The sequence below is a fragment of the Marmota flaviventris genome, chromosome 10, assembly GCF_047511675.1.
Source record: "Marmota flaviventris isolate mMarFla1 chromosome 10, mMarFla1.hap1, whole genome shotgun sequence".
NCBI classification, from domain to species: Eukaryota; Metazoa; Chordata; class Mammalia; order Rodentia; family Sciuridae; genus Marmota; species Marmota flaviventris.
Genome location: NC_092507.1, coordinates 103,942,953 through 103,965,882, shown reverse-complemented (window position 1 = coordinate 103,965,882; position 22,930 = coordinate 103,942,953). Strand labels below are relative to the sequence as shown.

Here is a 22,930-nt window from a genome sequence, read left to right as displayed (position 1 = left end):
ATGTGAGTCCTAGAGAAGAGAGAGAAAGGCAGAAAATAATATTTGAAGAAAAGCGTCCCAAAAGAAAATACTAACATATAAAATCCAGCAATATATTGAAAGTATTATATTCCCTGACCAAGTGGTGTTTATTATTAGAATGTAAGAATGGCTCAATATATAAAAATTAATCAATGTGATATTATCACCTTAACAGAATAAAGGAGAGAAATCATTGATCATTTCAAGTGATGCAGAAAAAGCATTTGACAAAATCCAACACCCTTTCATGATAAAAACGTGGAAATCAGTTAATCTAATGCATCACATTAATAGAGCAAAGGATAAAAACCATGATTATCTCAATTGATGCAGAAAAAGTATTTGACAAAATCTAACACCTTACAGTCCTAATTTTTAAAATGTTATCATCATATATTGGTGTTAGATTTTATCAATCTGATAAAAAAGTATCTATGAAAAACCCAGTGATAACTATGTACTGATTAATGAAAAACTGAAAGTTTTCTAATATCAGAAATAAGGCAAGGATATCTGCCCTTACCATTTCATTTAACATAGCAGTAGAGGTTTTAGTTAGGTATGTTGAGCAAGAAAAAGAAAAAAATGTCATCCTAATTAGAAATGAGGGAGTAAAACTATCTATTCATAGATAACATTATCTTTATATGTAGAAAATCTTAATTGACACAAACAAAACTACCTCAGCTGGGCTGAGGATGTGGCTCAGTGGTTAAGTGCCCCTGGGTTCAATTCCTAGTACCAAAACAAAACAAAAAACTACTAGAGCCAATAAAGATTTCAAAAATGTTTGAAGAGACAAGCTCAATATAAAAAATGAGCTGCATTTCTGTACATTAGCATTGAACAATCTGGAAAGGAAACCAAGAAAACAAATCTGTGTTAGTTTTTTATCCCTATGACAAAAAACAACTTAAAGGAGGATAGGTATATTTTGGCTCATGATTTCTGATGTTTCAGTGCATGGTTGACCTGCTCCACTGCTTTGGTCCTGAGGTAAGGCAGAACATCATAGCAGAAGGAAATGGCAGAAGATAACAGCTCAATTCATAAGTAGCCAGAAGCAGAGGGAAAAATAGGAACTGAGACTGGGAACAAGATATAGTCAAGAGCACATCCTCAAGAACTTACTCCCTTCACCTAGGTTCTATCTCCTACACTTTCCACCACCTCTCAGTAGTCCATTCAGCTATGAATCCTTTAATGGTGTAATAAATTGATGAGGTCAGAGCCATCATGATCTAATAATCAGTTCCAAGAACCCCATCTGTGAACATTACTGGGGACCAAACTTTCAACACATGATCCTTTGGGGGACATTTCAAATTCAGATCATAACATAATACCATTTACAATAGCATCAAAATTATTAAGATACTTTGGAATAAATATAACCAAGAATATGCAAGACTTGTACACTGAAAGCTTTAATACACTGTTCAGATAGTTAAAGACAACTTAAATGGAAAGACATCCTCTCTTCATGGATTGGATGACTTAAATATTATTATGACATCACTGTCCTTCCCAAGTTGATCTATAGAGTCAGTGCAGTCCTATCAAAATTGCAATTACTATTTTTGCAGAAATGGACAAGCTGGTCCTAAAATTCATGTGGAATTGCAAGTGACTCTGCATAGCCTAAACAGTCTTGAAAGAGAAAAACAAAGTTGGAGGACTCACACTTCAAGATTTTCAATCTTACTACAAAACTACAGCAATTAAATCATAAACATAGAAACCTGAATCAATGGATTTCAATTGAGAATCCAGAAATAAGTTGATATCTGTGGTCAACTGATTTTTGACCCAGGTGCCACTATATTCAGTGGAGAGCAAAGTAGTCTTTTTAGAAAACAGATTATGCTGGAACAACTAGATAGCCATATATAAAAGTACGAAATTGAACTCTTTACCTCACATATACATACCAATTAATTCAAAATTAATCAAGGACCTAACATGTTTGACCTAACACAGATCAAAATGGGCTGATAGCATATGCCTATAATTCCAGCTAACTCTGAAGGGACTACTGGAGATGTAGCTTGTGGTAAATTGCTTCTGGGTTTGCTCCCAGCACCTCTAAAATAGATAGATAGATAGATAGATAGATAGATAGATAGATAGATAGATAAGCACCTCCTAAATAAATAAGTAAATAAAGGAAGGAAGAAGAAGAAAACAAAATATGGAACAAATCTCCCCAACTTTGGATTTTACAGTGGTTTATTAAATAGGATCCAAAAAACACAAGTAATATGAAAAAAATAAATTACATTCATCAGTTAGAATCTTTTATGCAATAAAGGACACTATCAAGTGAGAAAATAGATTTATGATTGTCAGGAGTTAGGGAGACATGGATTTCTTTTAGGGGTGATGAAAATGTTTTAGAATTATGTAGTGCTGGTAATTGTACAACCTTGAGAACTTATTAAAAGTCTCTGAATTATACACTTTAAAACACTTTAAACTGTGATTTTGGTATGTGAATTTAACCTCAACTTAAGAAAATTACATTCCCCAAAGTAAGATTCATTAGATATTCATATAATTAATTTATTGCATTAACATCTTCAGGTGCAAGAATAAATACAAGAAGGCTTTAGGAGAAGAAAAACCTCTTCATACCATACAACTATAATGTAATTTAAAATTATCTTGAGGGACTGGGGATATAGCTCAGTGGTAGAGCCCTTTCCTAGCATTTGTAAGGCCCTAGGTTTGATCCTCAGCACCACAAAAATAAATAAGTAATAATGTTTATATTTTGATTCAACTGCATCAATTTTATCCATCTAGATCTTTTAAAAAGTATTTTTATTATGGTTATTTTAAAACATTTGAATTGGTTTTGGAAATGGCAGGATACCTAGTGTTTAAAGCAGCAGTATATCTAATATTTTAGAGAAATCCACGTAATATATAGGAGATATTATTGCTGGTTAGTGAAATTATTGAATACTTTAATTTAGACTATTATTTGCCTAAATGGTATGATTTACATTTCCATCTGAAAGACTCTTCTCAACCTTAATTGATGGTAATAGTTATCTGGCCATCACTTTTGTTTCATGCCTGCACTTGTACTTTTTACCAATAGTGTCTCTCATCTTGTTGAGATAAACACTGTTCTATTGAAACATTTTTAATATTTTTCTCAGTCTTCAAAATTCTGTGTGCGTTTTACACTTATGTCACATTTCAGTTCAGACTAGCCGTGTTTTAAGTGCTCAGTAAGTATATGTGACTACTGACTGTTCTGGATAGTGTAGGCTTATATTATCAGAACTAAGACATGGTCCCCAAAGAGAGGTACTTGTTATTTCTGGAAATGAAAAGGGAAACTTTAAGTAGGTGCAGTGGCACACGGCCCTATAATCCCAGTGACTTGGGAGGCTGAGGAAGGAGAATTGCAGGTTCAAAGCCAATCTCAGCAATATAACAAGGCTCTGTCCCAAAAAGAACTAGGGATGTGGCTTAATGGTTAAGTAACCCTGGGTTTAATCCCCAGTACCAAAATAAGAAAATGGAAACTTTTTCCTTCTCTTCTTTTATCCAAAAATAAGAATGAATTTATGTTATTAGCCAGTCATTGACTGGCTAATACAAAGAAAAATCTCTGTTTTAGTAGGGTGAATAAAAGAAAACTTGAGGTAAGCATGGGTATAAGGAATGAGGGTAGGAGTTTGAAGGAAGAACTAGAATTCAGACCAAGGGAAGTATGCTGCATTCTACTGTGCATAAGTCCAAGGGAGGATAGAGCCACATGCAGAGGGAATACTCACGTTTGAAGGAAAAGCCTAGTCCTGAATGTTTTTTTGAGTCAGATATGAAAGGTGTCTCTTTAGCATAGAGACCCTCTTCCCAAACTTCACTGTCTTTCATAGCTGCCCACAGGAGTTGGATATTACAGAATATGTAGTGACTAAGAGCAAGTCTGATCACTGTAGTATATGGTAGCCAGAACTACTTTTCATACAATTCTTTATATATCTTCCTTTTTCTCCCCTTGTACAAAAAGAAAACACAGAGTCAGACCATGGAGGTAAAAAAGAAGAAAGAATAGAAGAGAAACATAAGAGACTGAAAAAAATTGTGGAATTAGACATAATGAATATACTAGTATGTCCCCAAGAAATTAAAACATCTAATAAAGTTGGTTTTTGTTTTTGTTTTTTCCCCCAAGAGATGGAAAGTATAGGTAAAGCTAAGGGAAACTTGGTTTAGAGCAAAAGGACATACCCAAGAGAAAATACTTGCCCTTACAGTTTTATTTCAAATTGCTTTGCTTGCTTTTTTTCATAGCTGTGCCACTGCATATGTTCTACTGGCCGAGGAAGAAGCAACCACTATTGTAGATGCTGAAAGGTTATTTAAACAGGCACTCAAGGCAGGAGAAACAATTTATAGGCGATCACAGCAGTGCCAGCACCAGAGTCCTCAGCATGAAGCTCAACTGAGTAAGCAAATTTGAACTGATTTTTACTGTCCTTTTTTTTTTTGTTATTCTGAAAATCTTTATTTGTGCCTTATATCCATAAGAACCCCCCCCCCAAGCTACCTTTCTCTCTTTGGTCTATGTTTTATTTCTCTGATTTTTTTTTTTAATTTTTTATTGTTGGTTGTTCAAAACATTACATAGTTCTTGATATATCATATTTCACACTTTGATTCAAGTGGGTTATGAGCTCCCATTTTTACCCCATATACAGATTGCAGAATCACATCAGTTACACATCCATTGATTTACATATTGCCATACTAGTGTCTGTTGTGTTCTGCTGCCTTTCCTATCCTCTACTATCCCCCCTCCCCTCCCCTCCCCTCTTCTCTCTCTGCCCCCTCTACTGTCATTCATTTGTCCCCCTTGTATTATTTTTCCCTTTCCCCTCACTTCCTCTTGTATGTGCTTTTGTATAACCCTGAGGGTCTCCTTCCATTTCCATGCAATTTCCCTTCTCTCTCCCTTTCCCTCCCACCTCTCATCCCTGTTTAATGTTAATCTTCTTCTCATGCTCTTCAACCCTACTCTGTTCTTAGTTACTCTCCTTATATCAAAGAAGACATTTGGCATTTGTTTTTTAGGGATTGGCTAGCTTCACTTAGCATAATCTGCTCTAATGCCATCCATTTCCCTGTAAATTCTATGATTTTGTCATTTTTTAATGCAGAGTAATACTCCATTGTGTATAAATGCCACATTTTTTTTATCCATTCGTCTATTGAAGGGCATCTAGGTTGGTTCCACAGTCTTGCTATTGTGAATTGTGCTGCTATGAACATCGATGTAGCAGTGTCCCTGTAGCATGCTCTTTTTAGGTCTTTAGGGAATAGACCGAGAAGGGGAATAGCTGGGTCAAATGGTGGCTCCATTCCCAGCTTTCCAAGAAATCTCCATACTGCTTTCCAAATTGGCTGCACCAATTTGCAGTCCCACCAGCAATGTACAAGTGTACCCTTTTCCCCACATCCTCGCCAGCACTTGTTGTTGTTTGACTTCATAATGGCTGCCAATCTTACTGGAGTGAGATGGTATCTTAGGGTGGTTTTGATTTGCATTTCTCTGACTGCTAGAGATGGTGAGCATTTTTTCATGTACTTGTTGATTGATTGTATGTCCTCCTCTGAGAAGTGTCTGTTCAGGTCCTTGGCCCATTTGTTGATTGGGTTGTTTGTTCTCTTATTGTCTAATTTTTTGAGTTCTTTGTATACTCTGGATATTAGGGCTCTATCTGAAGTGTGAGGAGTAAAGATTTGTTCCCAGGATGTAGGCTCTCTATTTACCTCTCTTATTGTTTCTTTTGCTGAGAAAAAACTTTTTAGTTTGAGTAAGTCCCATTTGTTGATTCTAGTTATTAACTTTTGTGCTATGGGTGTCCTATTGAGGAATTTGGAGCCCGACCCCACAGTATGTAGATCGTAGCCAACTTTTTCTTCTATCAGACGGCGTGTCTCTGATTTGATATCAAGCTCCTTGATCCATTTTGAATTAACTTTTGTGCATGGCGAGAGAAAGGGATTCAGTTTCATTTTGTTGCATATGGATTTCCAGTTTTCCCAGCACCATTTGTTGAAGATGCTATCCTTCCTCCATTGCATGCTTTTAGCCCCTTTATCAAATATAAGATAGTTGTAGTTTTGTGGATTGGTTTCTGTGTCCTCTATTCTGTACCATTGGTCTACCCGCCTGTTTTGGTACCAGTACCATGCTGTTTTTGTTACTATTGCTCTTCAGTATAGTTTGAAGTCTGGTATCGCTATACCGCCTGATTCACACTTCCTGCTTAGCATTGTTTTTGCTATTCTGGGTCTTTTATTTTTCCATATGAATTTCATGATTGCTTTCTCTATTTCTACAAGAAATGCTGTTGGGATTTTGATTGGCATTGCATTAAACCTATAGAGAACTTTTGGTAATATCGCCATTTTGATGATGTTAGTTCTGCCTATCCATGAACAGGGTATATTTTTCCATCTTCTAAGATCTTCTTCTATTTCTCTCTTTTAGCACCTATAATTGGATCTTGCTTGTTTAAAACACAGACCACCAATAATAAAAACAGTGCTTGTAGATTAGCTAAATTTTACTTAACTAATTTATTAATACGTATAAGCCAGTAAGACAGAAATACGTAATAGCCAGAAAGAGCTTGTGAAAAGGATTAAATTTGCTCTGGTTATTGAAAGGAAATATGCTGTTTTGAGACTTAATGGTAATTTATTTCATATAAGAATTGAACACCTGGTTATTAGAGAAACATAAATATAAAACTATTTAGTATTTAGGAGAGCATTCTCGTGATTATTAGTATTGATTGAGAAGATCCTTTTGATGGTATTTTCTTTATCTTCATCCTTACTCAGTAATAGAGGCTTTTTTTTTTTTTTTTTTTTTTTCTGCTGCTGGGGTCAAACCCAGAGACTCGCACATACAAGGCAAATACTGAACCCTTGAGTTACATCCCCAACCCAGGACATCATTTTGTTTGCTCTTCAGACTCTGTTATCTATATATAGCATCAAGGAGTGGCTCTGATTATTATTATTATTATTTTTTTTTGGAACTGGGGATTGAACCCAGGGTTGGTTTACCACTGAGTTATATCCCCAGTCCTTTTTATTTTTAATTTTGAGATAGGGTCTCACTAACTTGCTGAGGCTGACCTCAAACTTAAAATCCTCTTGCCACAGTCTCCCAAATTGCTGGGATTACAGGTGTTTACCACCACATCCAGTCATACCATCTGATTCTTAACATAAAATCCAACCTTATATGTAACATTGGTTCTTTCTTTGGTTAATTTTTTTTCCTGTGATTGTGTTTGGGATCAGATTAGCCACAACAACTGAAGTCTTTCCATTCCTTTTTTTTTTTTTTTAATTTGTTCTTTGACAGTAGAGTGTATTTTGACATATCATTCATAACATGGAGTATAATTTCCCATTTTTGTGGTTATATGTGATGTGAAGTTATACTGACTGTGTATTCATATTTAAACATAGGAAAGTTATGTCCAATTCATTATCCCATTCCCATCTCCCTTCCTTCTGTCCATTTCAGTGAACCTCCACTCCTCCTTCCCCACTATCATTGTGGATCAGCAATCTATATATCAGAGAGAACATTCAGCCTTTGGATTTTTGGGATTGGCTTATTTCACTCAGCATGATAGTCTCTAGTTTCATCCATTTACTGGCAAGTGCCATAATTTCCTCCTCCTTTATGGCTGAGTAACAATCCAATGTACTACATTTTCTTTATCCATTCATCTTTGAAGGGCACCTAGGTTTGTTCCATAGCTTGGCTATTGTGAATTGAGCTGCTGTGAACATTGATGTGGCCACATCACTATAGTATGCTGATTTTAATTCCTCTGGGGATATGCCGAGGAGTGTGATAACTGGGTCAAATGGTCTCTCTAATCTTTAACGATACTCTTCTGATTATGATTGAGATACTTTACCAGAGATGTTAGAATTAGGAATGTTGCTCCTGCTTGTTACCTTTTATGGCCAGAGGATTTTAGTTTTATGATTTGGGTGGATAACAGAAAGTAAATGAAATATGTTTATGTAATGCATTATCCGTTAGCAGTTAAGTTCTAAATCTTTTGTTTGTGGAAATTAAAAGTTAGATAATGTTTTCTCTCCAAGTTAAATATGATGTTTACAGTATGTTTCATTAATGTATGTTATTACACACAACTGCAGGAATATTTAGCTTTGCAGACTGGAACTTATGAAACTACGTCTGTAATAAAGTCAACTCGGGGTCAAGTAGAAGGATCACAAATTTGAGGGCAAACTAGGGCAACTTAGTGAAACCCTGTCTCAAAACAAAAAATAAAAAGGGCCAGGGATGTAGGTCAGTGATAGAAAATTTTCCTACCATGTGAGAGCTCTGGATTCAATCCTCAATACTGACCAAAACAAAAAACATGCCATTTGTCTTTACATAATATAAAATTAAAATTAAACATGTTACAGAATTTTGTTAGTCCTTCTTAGAAGTAGTTTTATAGTTTGTTATTAGTTGTTAATAAAAAGTTTACATTAGTCATAGAAATTGTACTTTGAACATTTTGAGTTTTTCAGTTAAAAAAATAGAGAATATTAAAACTATAGATTATTTATGCAGAAACTTAAAATAATAGGCTAGTGTTATATTTTCCCTTTAATATATGTGTTTCTTTTCCAGCAATATTAAATTAAATTTGTTATTCAAACACAAATTACATTCTATATACTGTACTCAGATTACTTACTATTAGAGGCAAAAGTAATTCAACATATATTTTAAACATTTAGGGGCTGAGGATATAGCTCACTTGGTAAAATGCTTGCCTCCCAGGCACAAGGTCCTGGGTTCAATCCTCAGCACCACACACTCACACACACACACACACAAAATATATATATATATTTGTGTGTGTGTGTGTGTGTGTGTATAATATAAATTTTTAACACATAAAACTTCAAGCATAAACAAATGTAAGAGATTCCTATTCAAAATATTCTTCACCCAGATTCAGTAATCATTAAATATTCTTCCATCTTGACACAATTTAATTTTAATTGAATCTTGTAGGATAAGCAATTAAGAAATAATATTCTAGTGAAATAACAGGACATAATATGAAAGTAATATTGTGTTACTTTTTGTTTTTTTATATAGGGAGAGATACCAATGTGCTAGTATATATTAAAAGAAGATTGGCAATGTGTGCAAGAAAATTAGGAAGAATAAGAGAAGCAGTGAAAATAATGAGAGATGTAAGTAAGTTTGATAACTGAAACTGTTATATGGATTCCTCTAAAAATAAAATGTAGTTGAAGTTACCAGTTATTTTGATACAGAATTACTGTTTTTTAATTGGTGGGTTTTATAATGCTATTTATTTAATACACATACTTTTTTTAAAATCTGTTTTTTAGAGTTGTAAATGGACAGAATGCCTTTGTTTATTTTTATGTGGTGCTGAGGATCAAACCCAGTGCCTCACACATGCTAGGCAAGCATTCTGCCACTGAACTACAGCCCCAACTCCTAATATACATACATTTTTTAAGGACTGAGTCTCTACAGTTTTGTAAAGAAGCAAAAGAATTTCAACTTTAGTGAAAGTTCCTCTGTTCTAATTTTAATCTCTTTTTTTTCTTTCAATATACAGTTGATGAAAGAATTTCCTCCTCTTACCATGTTGAACATCCATGAAAATCTCTTAGAATCACTTTTAGAATTACAGGCCTATGCAGATGTTCAGGCAGTCCTAGCAAAATATGATGGTGAGTTTTTTGTCTTAATTGATAGTATGTTAAAGGATTTTCTTTTAAATTATGTATTCATAAATATGATACCATTCTAGTATTTCTCTAATTTTCTCTATTCTTACCAGTCAGTATTTAGTATGTGTAAGTACAAATTGCTATTAAGTATCTTTTTTTATCAGGACTTTTGGTAGCAAAAGCCTATAAGGAGGAACTTTTTCTTCTGTCAAGATTTATTCTTTTGGGCTGGGGATGTAGCTCAGTTGGTAGAGTGCTTGCCTTGTACAAACAAGGCTCTGGGTTCGATCTCCAGCACCACCACCAAAAGAAAAAAAATTTGGTTTATTGAGTGTCTAATAGGAATGAAGCACTTTGGAATAAAATGTGAACAAGAAGAAATGGATTTCATCATCGTAGGATTTACAGTTTAGTGAAATGTATAAACAAATGAACATTGGTTACATTGAAGACAGCATGACTTGCATGAGATAATTGGAAAAGTGTAAATGCTGTGCACATAGTAGGGTGCCTCTTTTTTATACTCGTTTGAATATCAAGGAAAGCTAACAGAAGTTGCTTAACAGTATTTATAAAGACTAATTCAGAAACCACATATGGGGTTGCATGTCTATAATCCTAGCTACTTGGAAAGCTGAGGCAAAAGGATCACAAATTTGAGGCCAGCCTGAGTAACTTAGCAAGACTGTGTCTGAGAATAATAAAAAGCACAATAAAGGTACGGGGGGCTAGGGTTGAGGCTCAGTGGTTGAGTGCTTGCCTAGTATATGTGAGGCACTGGGTTTGAGCCTCAGCACCACATAAAGATAAATAAATAAAGATTTAAAAAAAAGATTTAAGTTAAAAGAAAAAGCATGGGGATGTAGCTCAGTAGTAAAGGCTTCTAGGTTTAATTCCTAATTCCTAAAAAAAAAAAAAAAAGGGGATCCAACATGGCGGCCAGTGAGGAAGCAGCACTTTCAGTATCTCCACATTAACGGGATCAGAAAGACCCATTAATACACCTAAATTCTACCTACTGAGGAACTTCTAGCAAAATTCCGCTGAAAGGAGACCTGCTGGGAATTAGTAAGTTTATTAGAGGTGACAGTTTGTCCCAGACGAGTGAATCTTGACCTCGCGGCGCAGAGGTCCAGTCCCGCGGCCCCTGCCTGCCCGGCTCTGCAAGTGGCCTCCTGCGGCGCAGTGAGAAGGGTCCCCGCGAGGCCCGGCAGATGGCCCCCTGCCCTCCCAGCTCTGCTGACGGCCCCGCCTGCACGGGCCCCCCACCCGCAGGGCGAACGGCCCCGCCTGCAAGGCTCTGCGAACAGCCCCGCCCGCCTGGCTCAGGAGGCGTAATGAAGGGAATCTAACCAAGCCTTTATGAAATAGCGAACTGGGAACTAAAACCAGAGATTGAGTCAGACCAGAGATAAGCCAGTTCCACCTCTCCCTTCGGATACTCCGGCAAGGAGCCAGGGGCCCGCCATAGCAGAGAGGGGAAGTCACCAAAGTTCGGCCAACGAGATTCCTTCCCAGCGGAATCTACTTTAGCAGGTGTGTGACTCCCACCCACATCAGATACAAACAACCGGGAAACTTCAAAAATCTCTCCGTGGGCGCGACCGTAAGGGCCAAGGGACTCCCGACCCCCAACTCCCCCTAATGCCAGTGACGTGGGCATGACTGTAGGGGCGGAGGGAAGCAGAGAATACTCCCCACCCCGAACTCCCCCAACCGCCAACTGAGAGGGTGTGATGGTAGGGGCAGAGGGAAAAAGAGGACACTCCAGACCCCCAACTCCTCCTACCGCCAGCGGAGTGGTCGTGATTGTAGGGGCTGAGGGAAGCAGAGGGGATCCTCGATCCCCAACTCCCATTACCACCAGAGGCAATACCAAAGGTCTTAGCCGCCAGCTTCCGAGGGTGTACCCACCAAAGGGGTCCGGAAAAATTAAACTATTGACTCCCAGACCACAGCTCCACAGCACTGGGGCTTAGATGAATGACAGAGAGAGTGCTCAGTTGTTCGGGAAATAGGGCACGCGGTGGGGCTGAAAGTGTAACCAGATCCCTGGGGAACCACCTCCGGTGAGCAGGACCAGGCTGGCTGGCAGGAGGAAGGGGAGGAGGGGCTGTAGAAGTGAAACGGCTCTGGACCAACAGGATTAAGAGACTGTCGACACATTGAGGGCAAAACTCAGCCCAGAGGGCACAGCTTTGCCTACGGGAAGAGAAGAAAATGGATCGCTAAGACCTAATTTTATTTTATTTTAATTTTTCTCTCCCTTTTCCCCTCTTTCTTTCCCCTTCCAAGTTTTATTGTTCTGTCCATTCTCCTCTATGCTATCTATCTCCCTCTCCTTCTTTCTTTTCAAGAACACTTTCCTTCCCCTTCCCCCCAACTTTCATCCCAAGCATTACATCCTCCATTTCGTGTAACTGTCTAAATGCAAATAGGTGAATGTTTCGAGGCCATCTATAGTGCTCCTAAATACCTAGCTACTAACAACACCCTGATCCAATCGACAGTTAGTATTCCCCTTCAGTAGAGCAATCTTCTAAAGTAGCCAAGACATACTAACCCTTATACCTTCATAGCACCTAACCTAAAGTCCTAAGAACAAACAACAAATCACTATATGCATACAAAATCCGGAAGCCCTTTATGAATTGAATGAACCAGCTCTAAAGTACAATAAAGCCCAACATCTCTAGGCATAATCTCCCACCACAAAGGAGAGACAACAGAGATATACAAAGCCAAAACAAATGTATAGGAGAAAGCAGTTACAAAGCAGTCAAACAGAGCTGGAAAGTAACGTGAACAACATGAAAATAACAAGGGAAAAAAGGATTACAGATAATTCAGGACAACTTAAATCTACAGGAGGACCTAGAAGCATCAGAAACATGGACAGGGAAGGAAATCAAGGCATACCTAACTCAGATGGAACAGAATATTAGAGAAGACATGAGACAGCAAGTCCAAGCATTGAAAGTATATTTCGAAAACAAACTAAACAAACAAATTCAAACTGCAAAGAACAAACTTTACCAGGAGATAGAGATCTTAAAAAAAAACCAAACAGTAATTTTAGAAATGCAAGAAACCATAAACCAGATTAAAAACACTAACGAGAATATTACAAATAGACTAGATCAAGTAGAAGTCAGAACATCAGATAATGAAGACAAAGTTTATCAACTTGAAAAGAATATAGTCAACTCAGAAAAGATGCTTAAATCCCACGAGCAATCTATCCAAGAGATATGGGACCTCATAAAAAAACCAAATTTGAGAGTCATTGGGATAGAAGAAGGCACAGAGGTTCAAACCAAAGGAATGGACAACTTATTAAATGAAATAATCCTAGAAAACTTCCCAGAGATGAAAGATGGAATGGATTGCCAAATCCTGGAAGCCTACAGGACCCCAAACATCCAAAACCGTAATAGACCAACTCCAAGACATATAATTATGAAGATAGCCAACATACAGAACAAGGAGAGAATATTAAAAGCTACGAGAGAAAGGAGGCAGATTACATTCAGGGGTAAACCAATTAGGTTAACGGCTGATTTTTCATCACAGACTTTGAAAGCGAGAAGATCCTGGAACAATGTATTTCAAACGCTGAAAAATAATGGATTCCAACCAAGAATACTGTATCCAGCAAAATTAAGCTTCAGATTTGACAATGAAATTAAAATCTTTCAGGATAAACAAAAGCTAAAAGAATTCGCAGCCAGAAAACCAGCACTACAAAGCATTTTGGGCAAAATTCTACAAGAAGAGGAATGGAAAAATAGTGCCCAAAACTAACAGCGGGAGGTATCTCAGTAAAGGGGGAGGAAAATAACCAAAAAGTTAAAAACTAGCCAAACTAAAATAAATAAATAAATAAACATGACTGGAAGTACAAATCATATTTCAGTTGTAACCTTAAATGTTAATGGACTAAACTCACCAATCAAGAGACACAAGCTAGTAACCTGGATCAAAAAAACAAATCCAACAATATGCTGCCTTCAGGAGACTCATATGATAGGAAAAGACATACACAGGCTGAAGGTGAAAGGTTGGGAAAAATCATACCACTCACATGGCCCTCGGAAGCAAGCAGGAGTGGCCATACTCATATCAAATAAAATCAACTTCAAACCTAAGTTAATCAAAAGCTAAAGAAGGACACTATATCCTGTTAAAAGGAACCATCCACCAACAAGACATAACAATTATCAATTTGTATGTACCAAACAATGGTGCAGCAACGTTCATAAAACAAACTCTCCTCAAGTTCAAGAGTCAAATAGACCACAACACAATAATAATGGGTGACTTCAACACACCGCTCTCGCCATTAGACAGATCCTCCAGACAAAAGCTGAATAAAGAAACTATAGAACTCAATGACACAATCAATAACCTAGACTTAACCGACATATATAGAATATATCTACCATCATCAAGTGGATACACGTTCTTCTCAGCAGCACATGGATCTTACTCAAAGATAGATTATATATTATGCCATAGGGCAACTCTTAGTAAATATAAAGGTGTGGAGATAATACCATGCACCATATCTGATCATAATGGAATGAAACTGGAAATCAATGATAAAAGAAGGAAGGAAAAATCCTGCATCACATGGAAAATAAACAATATGTTACTGAATGATCAATGGGTTACAGAAGACATAAAGGAGGAAATCAAAAAATTCTTAGAGATAAACGACAATTCAGACACAACATACCGGAATCTATGGGACACAGTGAAAGCAGTTTTAAGAGGGAAATTCATTTCCTGGAGTTCATTCCTCAAAAAAAAGAAAAAACCAACAAATAAATGAACTCACACTACATCTCAAAACCCTAGAAAAGGAAGAGCAAAACAACAGCAAATATAGCAGAAGACAAGAAATAATCAAAATCAGAGCGGAAATCAACGAAATTGAAACAAAAAAAAACCATTGAAAAAATTGATAAAACTAAAAGTTGGTTCTTTGAAAAAATAAATAAGATCGACAGACCCTTAGCCATGCTAACGAAGAGAAGAAGAGAGAGAGCTCAAATTACTAACATACGGGATAAAAAAGGCAATATCACAACAGACACTACGGAAATACAGAAGATAATTAGAAAGTATTTTGAAACCCTATATTCTAATAAAATAGAAGACAGTGAAGATATCGATAAATTTCTTAAGTCATATGATTTGCCTAGATTGAGTCAGGAAGACACACACAATTTAAACAGACCAATAACAAAGGAAGAAATAGAAGAAGCCATCAAAAGACTACCAACCAAGAAAAGCCCTGGACCAGATGGGTATACAGCGGAGTTTTACAAAACCTTCCAAGAAGAATTAATACCAATACTTTTCAAGCTATTTCAAGAAATAAAAAAAGAAGGAGATCTTCCAAATTCATTCTATGAGGCCAACATCACCCTGATCCCGAAACCAGACAAAGACACTTCAAAGAAAGAAAACTACAGACCAATATCTCTAATGAACATAGATGCAAAAATTCTCAATAAAATCCTGGCAAATCGAATACAAAAGCATATCAAAAAAATTGTGCACCATGATCAAGTAGAATTCATCCCTGGGATGCAAGGTTGGTTCAATATACGGAAATCAATAAATGTTATTCACCACATCAATAGACTTAAAGATAAGAACCATATGATCATCTCGATAGATGCAGAAAAAGCATTCGACAAAATACAGCATCCCTTCATGTTCAAAACACTAGAAAAACTAGGGATAACAGGAACTTACCTCAACATTGTAAAAGCTATATATGCTAAGCCTCAGGCTAACATCATTCTAAATGGAGAAAAACTGAAGGCATTCCCGCTAAAATCTGGAACAAGACAGGGATGCCCTCTCTCACCACTTCTATTTAATTTAGTCCTTGAAATACTAGCCAGAGCAATTAGACAGACAAAAGAAATTAAAGGCATAAAAATAGGAAAAGAAGAACTTAAAATATCACTATTTGCAGATGACATGATCCTATACCTAGAAGACCCAAAAGGGTCCACAAAGAAACTACTAGAACTAATAAATGAATTCAGCAATGTGCCAGGATATAAAATCAACACGCATAAATCAAAGGCATTCCTGTATATCAGCAACAAAACTTCTGAAATGGAAATGAGAAAAACCACCCCATTCACAATATCCTCAAAAAAAATAAAATACTTGGGAATCAACCTAACAAAAGAGGTGAAAGATTTATACAATGAGAACTACAGAACCCTAAAGACAGAGATAGAAGAAGATCTTAGAAGATGGAAAAATGTACCTTGTTCATGGATAGGCAGAACCAACATCATCAAAATGGCGATATTACCCAAAGTTCTCTACAGGTTCAACGCAATGCCAATCAAAATCCCAATGGCATTTCTTGTAGAAATAGATAAGGCTATCATGAAATTCATATGGAAAAACAAAAGACCCAGAATAGCAAAAGCAATTCTAAGCAAGAAGTGTGAATCGGGAGGTATAGCGATACCAGATTTCAAACTGTACTACAGAGCAATAGTAACAAAAACAGCATGGTACTGGTACCAAAACAGGCAGGTGGACCAATGGTACAGAATAGAGGACACAGAGACCAATCCACAGAATTACAACTTTCTTATATTTGATAAAGGCGCTAAAAGCATGCAATGGAGAAAGGATAGCATCTTCAACAAATGGTGCTGGGAAAACTGGAAATCCATATGCAACAAAATGAAGCTGAACCCCTTTCTCTCGCCATGCACAAAAATTAATTCAAAATGGATCAAAGAGTTTGATATCAAATCAGAGACTCTGCGCCTGATAGAAGAAAAAGTTGGCTCCGATCTACATATTGTGGGGTCAGGCTCCAAATTCCTTAATAGGACGCCCATAGCCCAAGAGTTAAATACAAGAATAAACAAATGGGACTTACTTAAACTAAAAAGTTTTTTCTCAGCAAGAGAAACAATAAGAGAGGTAAATAGGGAACCTACATCCTGGGAACAAATTTTTACTCCTCACACTTCGGATAGAGCCCTAATATCCAGAGTATACAAAGAAATCAAGAAATTAAACAATAAGATAAAAAATAACCCAATCAACAAATGGGCCAGAGACCTGAACAGACACTTCTCAGAGGACGACATACAATCAATCAACAAGTACATGAAAAAATGCTCACCATCTCTAGCAGTCAGAGAAATGCAAATCAAAACCACCCTAAGATACCATCTCACTCCAGTAAGATTGGCAGCCATTATGAAGTCAAACAACAATAAGTGCTGGCGCGGATGTGGGGAAAAGGGTACACTTGTACATTGCTGGTGGGACTGCAAATTGGTGTGGCCAATATGGAAAGCAGTATGGAGATTCCTGGGAAAGCTGGGAATGGAACCACCATTTGACCCAGTTATCGCCCTTCTCAGTCTATTCCCTGAGGACCTTAAAAGAGCATACTATAGGGATACTGCCACATCAATGATCATAGCAGCACAATTCACAATAGCTAGACTCTGGAATCAACCTAGATGCCCTTCAATAGATGAATGGATTAAAAAAAATGTGGCATTTATACACAATGGAGTATTACGCAGCACTAAAAAACGACAAAATCATGGATTTTGCAGGGAAATGGATGGCATTAGAGCAGATTATGCTAAGTGAAGCTAGCCAATCCTTAAAAAACAAATGCCAAATGTCTTCTTTGATATAAAGAGAGCAACTAAGAAAAGAACAGGGAAGAAGAGCATGAGGAAAAGATTAACATTAAACAGAGACGAGTGGGGGGAGAGAAAGGGAGAGAGAAGGGAAACTGTATGGAAATGGAAGGAGACCCTCATTGTTACACAAAATTATATATAAGAGTTTGTGAGGGGAAAGGGAACAAAAAAAAAAAAAACAAGGGAGAGAATTAAACAACAGCAGATGGGGTAGAGAGGGAAAACAACCAATAAAAATAAAAATTAAAAAAGGGTTAATAACATTTATAATGTTTTTTAGTTACAAAAGCACAATTTTAATCTCATCTGATCCTTATACTAATCTTGTAAGATGGTAGGACAAGTGTTTTTATTCTTTCTAGTTACTAAATTGGGAAACTAACATTTAAGAAGGTTAAATATTGGGTATCTCCCAACTAGTAAGTGACAATCCTGAATTTAAACCCAGGTATTCTTCTTCTTTGTTCATTAGTCTTCCCGTAACAATAATTCTATCTATGTTGGTTATTTTTATTATTGTACTATAGACAGTTTACCACAAGTAGAATTGGGAGAATTTTTTTTTTAACTTGTTTTTTTCTTTTAGTTGTCAATGGACCTTTATTTTATTTATTTATATGTGGTACTGAGGATCAAACCCAGTGCCTCCCACATGCTAGGCAAATGCTCTACCATTGAGCCACAACCCTAGCCCGGAATTGGGAAAATTTTAAAGATACATAAACTTTCTCACTCAGAGTAAGACTTCGTTTTTTTTTAATTGTTTGTTTGTTTTTAAATTATTGATGGACCTTTATTTTATTTGCTTATTTATATGTGGTGCTGGGACTCAAATGCAGTACCTCACACGTACAAGGCAAGCGCTCTACCGCTGAGTTACAACTGCAGCCCTAGACTTCAGTTTTTAACCACAAGTTTTCACTTCCTGACAATCGTAATATTTCTGGTCATATCTTTCATTATAACAAAACACATATAAGTCACTTATTCACACTTGTCCTGTTGTAGGTTCTTACCCATTAGCTTAGGAATCCCCATGACTTGGAAGTTTGAAATGTGTTATACTTGAAAGAAAAGTTTATTTCTTTTAAACATCTGGAATTCTTAGTCAGTGCTTCAGAATAACGTTGGGCTCATGGAGACATTTTTTAGAAATTCCTTCCATATGTAACTTACTGTATGCATGGCTCACTTACATTTGTGCTGAACCCAAGTATAGAGCCTGAGTATTAAAAAATCAGAATAGGGTCTGATTCGTTAAAAATAAAACAAGTAAAGTCTAAGTTGATTTGCTTCTGTGTTTTCAGTTTTCATGAATCCCAAATTTTTCCATTCTAGAATCCTTAAGTAGTTGAAGCCAAACTTACTTCCTTCCAAATTTAGTTCTCCATTTGCTAGTGTAACTCTGGAACTGAAATCATCAACAAGTTCTAAATTTTACTCTTTTGATAACAATATTTCAGACATTCGTTTTAAAAAGGGTTTATATTGTTTATTTATAGGTCCAGATTAATTTCTTTTTCATTTAGGAAAAAGAAAAAGTAAAAATCATCCTTGGTTGTATCAACCTGGATTTAACTAGTAATTTTTTTCTAATCTTAGTTTTACTCTATGAATAGGTGGAATTTTTGCATAGTACTAATTATACAGTGGCTTTCTCCATGAACAGTCTTACTGTAAAAAAGTTATTATAAACATTTGTTGAGTACTTGTCACCATTGTGTGGAGGGCTTTAATAGACATAATTTCATCTGTCAGAAAGTACCATTCTGTCTTGAGAAAACTAAGATCAAAGAAGTTGCTATTGGTTCAAGGATACATAACTAATAAATAGAAGAATCAGAATTCAAAACTCAGGTCTTCCAACTATGTGTCCAGGTGGCTTCTGCTACTATATTACATGTGTTGAATTTGTATTATGAGTTATTGTTATGAAAATATTATGTTAACACATTTTTGTAATTTTTATCTGAATTCAAATTATTATTTCAGATATAAGCCTTCCAAAGTCAGCAGCAATCTGTTATACAGCAGCACTGTTGAAAACAAGGACTGTTTCAGATAAGTAAGTAGTTATGAAAACTAATTATTTGATTCATTTTTGTTATTTATTTGTTTTCAGTACTAGGGATTGAACCTGGGGCCTTGTGCATACTGGGCAAGTAGAAAACTACAATTATTTGAGAAGAATGCTAATTTCAATATTACATTTTACCTCTACTGACTTTTAAAACTGTGATCTTCCTCTCTGCTTTCTTCTAAATAACCTTTGATCCTTTGTGGCTTTGAGGCTTCTCACTTTGGGTAGTGGAGAGAGATTTTTAGAGCTAAATAAACTGAGACTTAAATTTAAACTTTATAATATACTAGCTGTAGGATTTTTGCTAGGTTAATTATTTTGAGTCTTTTCCTCATCTGTAAAATGAGAATAGTACTGTAGGGTGGTTGTATGAGGATTATGTAATTATGGAGTGCCTAAACCAGTATCTAGAAAGAAAGTGCAGATAAATAATAGCTTTAATAAGTAAGCAGTATGATAGATAAATAGGTTTCATGTTGTCTGTTCTTATATTAGGATTGTGTTATTCTGTTTTCCTTGTGTTTTTGACTGCTCTTAGTGAATTTTCTTTATTCTGCAGGTAAGATATTCAGAAACTGGTTGGGTACAGTGTCTCAAAAAAAGAAAATCAGAGACTAATCAAATGGTGGCCATTGTTTTTCACTTTGTATTACTATGCCTTGATATTAATTAGAATGAAGTATTATAGTTTATTTCTTCTCAGATAAAAAATTTGATATGAATATACTTATATTTCATGAGATTCTCTGGATGTCCCTGTGTAGAATTTCTTACCTTTCCCTAGTGTGCCTTCAATGAACTTCTGAATGCTTTCTCTACCTAAGTTTGAAAATTTTCATTCCTTATGTTTTCTTGTTTTTTATATTTTGAACGAGAAGGCTTTAACTATCATTCTTAGTAGTTATCTGGTTTTGAATTTAGTCATTTCCAGAATCCTTTGATTTAGAGAACTATATTATGGTCTAAATCCATAATTTTTTTTCTTTTGTTATTCATTTCTTCATTTTGTGTTTTTTTCTTACAGATTCTCTCCAGAAACAGCCTCCAGAAGAGGATTAAGCACAGCAGAAATTAATGCTGTGGAAGCAATTCATAGAGCTGTGGAATTTAATCCTCATGTTCCAAAAGTGAGAAATTTTATAGTGAAAATCGTATCTTTATTTAATTTTATTTAATTGATAATAGTATATAAACCAAAGTTTGGGTTGCCATGATTTGAGTCAGAATTGTTTTAGACTCTGATGTTTTCATGCTTACTATTCATCTTAAAGGAGATGTTAAAAGGCATTTTAGAAAGGTGTGTAGGAGCAATAGTTCACTATAGGTTTTGTAATTGCTGCCAAAACAAAAACAAAATTTGAACTATGTTCACTTAGCTGTTCTTTTTTTGGTGGTACTGGATATTCAACACATGGCCTTCTGTACATGCTGGGAAGCACTCTGCCACTGAGCAACACTTCAGTCCTAGTTAGCTGTCTTTTTATTACAGTTTTAGAGAAGAAATAATCAACAGCTTGGTCTCAATAAAAGACCATTTCAATTTCAGGTCACTAAATTAAAATTTTGTTACTAGAAAGGCTTTTTCTAGACAAATGTCTGGATTTTGAACTAGGACTGAATACACAAAAACTGGGGACAAATAGATTAAAATAATCAGTGATAGAAAACAGATGTGGAAGTTCCCAGGAAAACTGTTGAGTTGATGTTTATTTGGTTTCCAGATGAAACTACCTGCTTTGTATGCCTTTATAATATACATCTTGCAATTATTAGAAATCACTGGTTAATTTTAGTGTGTTATCATCCCAGAAACCAAGATTAAAATTTGAGTTTACAAACAGTGCCCCCATGTGAAAAAAATATAGAATATTCAAGAATTGATGCTCTTTCTACAAATTGTAATTATAGCTATTGATTCTGGTATAGTATGTGTTAATGGAACTTGGAAGCTAGTGGACAGTAAAGAGATTAAGTTCTAAAAGAGAGTATCCAAGAAGAGGAAGTTACAAACCTCTTAGAGTACGTAAAGATACATAGTCAAGAAAATTACTTAATCTAGGGCTGGGGTTGAGGCTCAGTGGTAGAGTGCTTGCCTAGTGTGAGTCCCTAGGTTTTATCTTGAGCACTGAAAGAAAAGTTTATTAATGAAAGTCAACAGATGTTTGTTTATACCATTCTTTTATTAAGTAACATTGGTTCCATAAATTTAAATTAAATTTTTATTACAAATTATATTGTACCTGCATATAGACAGAAATGTGCATTTTAATGATTCATTATAAAGCGAATGCTTGGAAACCACCACTGAGGTCAGAAAACATAACATAGTCAGCTCCCAGAAGCTCCCCCCCACTGACTGCCCTTTCCCAATTATAACTTCTACTCTTTTATCTAAAAGTAACCACTGTTCTGACTTTAATTATGTTTAGTTACTCCTTTTCTTCATATTTTTGATCTATACTTTCCTCTTATTGCTGATTTTATAAATGAGTTATTAAACAGTTTGCTTATCTCTTTATTCTCTGGAACAATTTATACATAATTAGAATTATTTCTGCCATAAATTATTAGTAAAATTGTTGATAAAGACATGATTTTGGAGTTTTCTTTGTGAAAAGCTTTGAATTATGAATTTCATTTCATTAGTTTAATAATGTAATTACAAATATAATTTTTAATAATCGTCTCATAACTATGGAAATATTTTGTTCTTGTGTTGGCTTTTTTATAAGTGGTATATTTCTTCTTTTTTTGAAGGTATAAACATAGACACTTTTTTTTTAATTGGTGCATTATAGTTGTACATAATGGTGGGATTTGTTGGTAAGTTGTATATTTTTAAGAATTATTTCATTACACTTCTCAAAATCACTGGCATAAAGTCATAAAATCCTTTTATTACATTGCATCCTTCTTAAACATCCTTTTTTTTGTTATTTTTAACTTTTTATTTACTTATTTGTTTATTTTTGCAGTGCTGGGGCTTGAACCCAGGACCTTGCATGTACTAGGCAAACACTCTGCCACTGAGCTACATCTCTAGCCCCACTTTTTTTTTTTTGAATACTGAGGATTAAACACAGGGTTTCATACATGTTAGGCAAGCACTCTTATCACTGAGTTACATCCCCAGCTCCCCAACTTTTTAAACAAATTTTGTTTCAGAAACAGAGTCTTAGGCTGACCTCAAACTTAGGCCTCTCCATCTTAGCCTCCTGAGTAGCTGGAATTACAGACGTGCCCCAGCATAATATCCATTTTTTAAATGTATAACATGGCTACTCTTTTTCCCTTGCTCAGATACCCCAGGGGTCTATGTTAT

At 35.7% G+C, this 22,930-nt stretch overlaps 1 protein-coding gene across 17 annotated transcripts in view; it reads left to right on the top strand.

Annotated features, from left to right (window-relative positions):
* St7l (suppression of tumorigenicity 7 like) overlaps positions 1-22,930 on the top strand; it is a 180,073-nt gene that overhangs the window by 29,223 nt on the left and 127,920 nt on the right. For all 17 annotated transcript variants that reach the window (XM_071618198.1, XM_071618196.1, XM_071618204.1 and 14 more), the window contains exons 7-11: positions 4,333-4,487; positions 9,203-9,300; positions 9,699-9,813; positions 19,521-19,593; positions 20,633-20,735. In XM_071618198.1, coding sequence (XP_071474299.1) covers positions 4,333-4,487; positions 9,203-9,300; positions 9,699-9,813; positions 19,521-19,593; positions 20,633-20,735 — 544 coding nt within the window. The remainder of the gene's footprint in view (positions 1-4,332; positions 4,488-9,202; positions 9,301-9,698; positions 9,814-19,520; positions 19,594-20,632; positions 20,736-22,930) is intronic.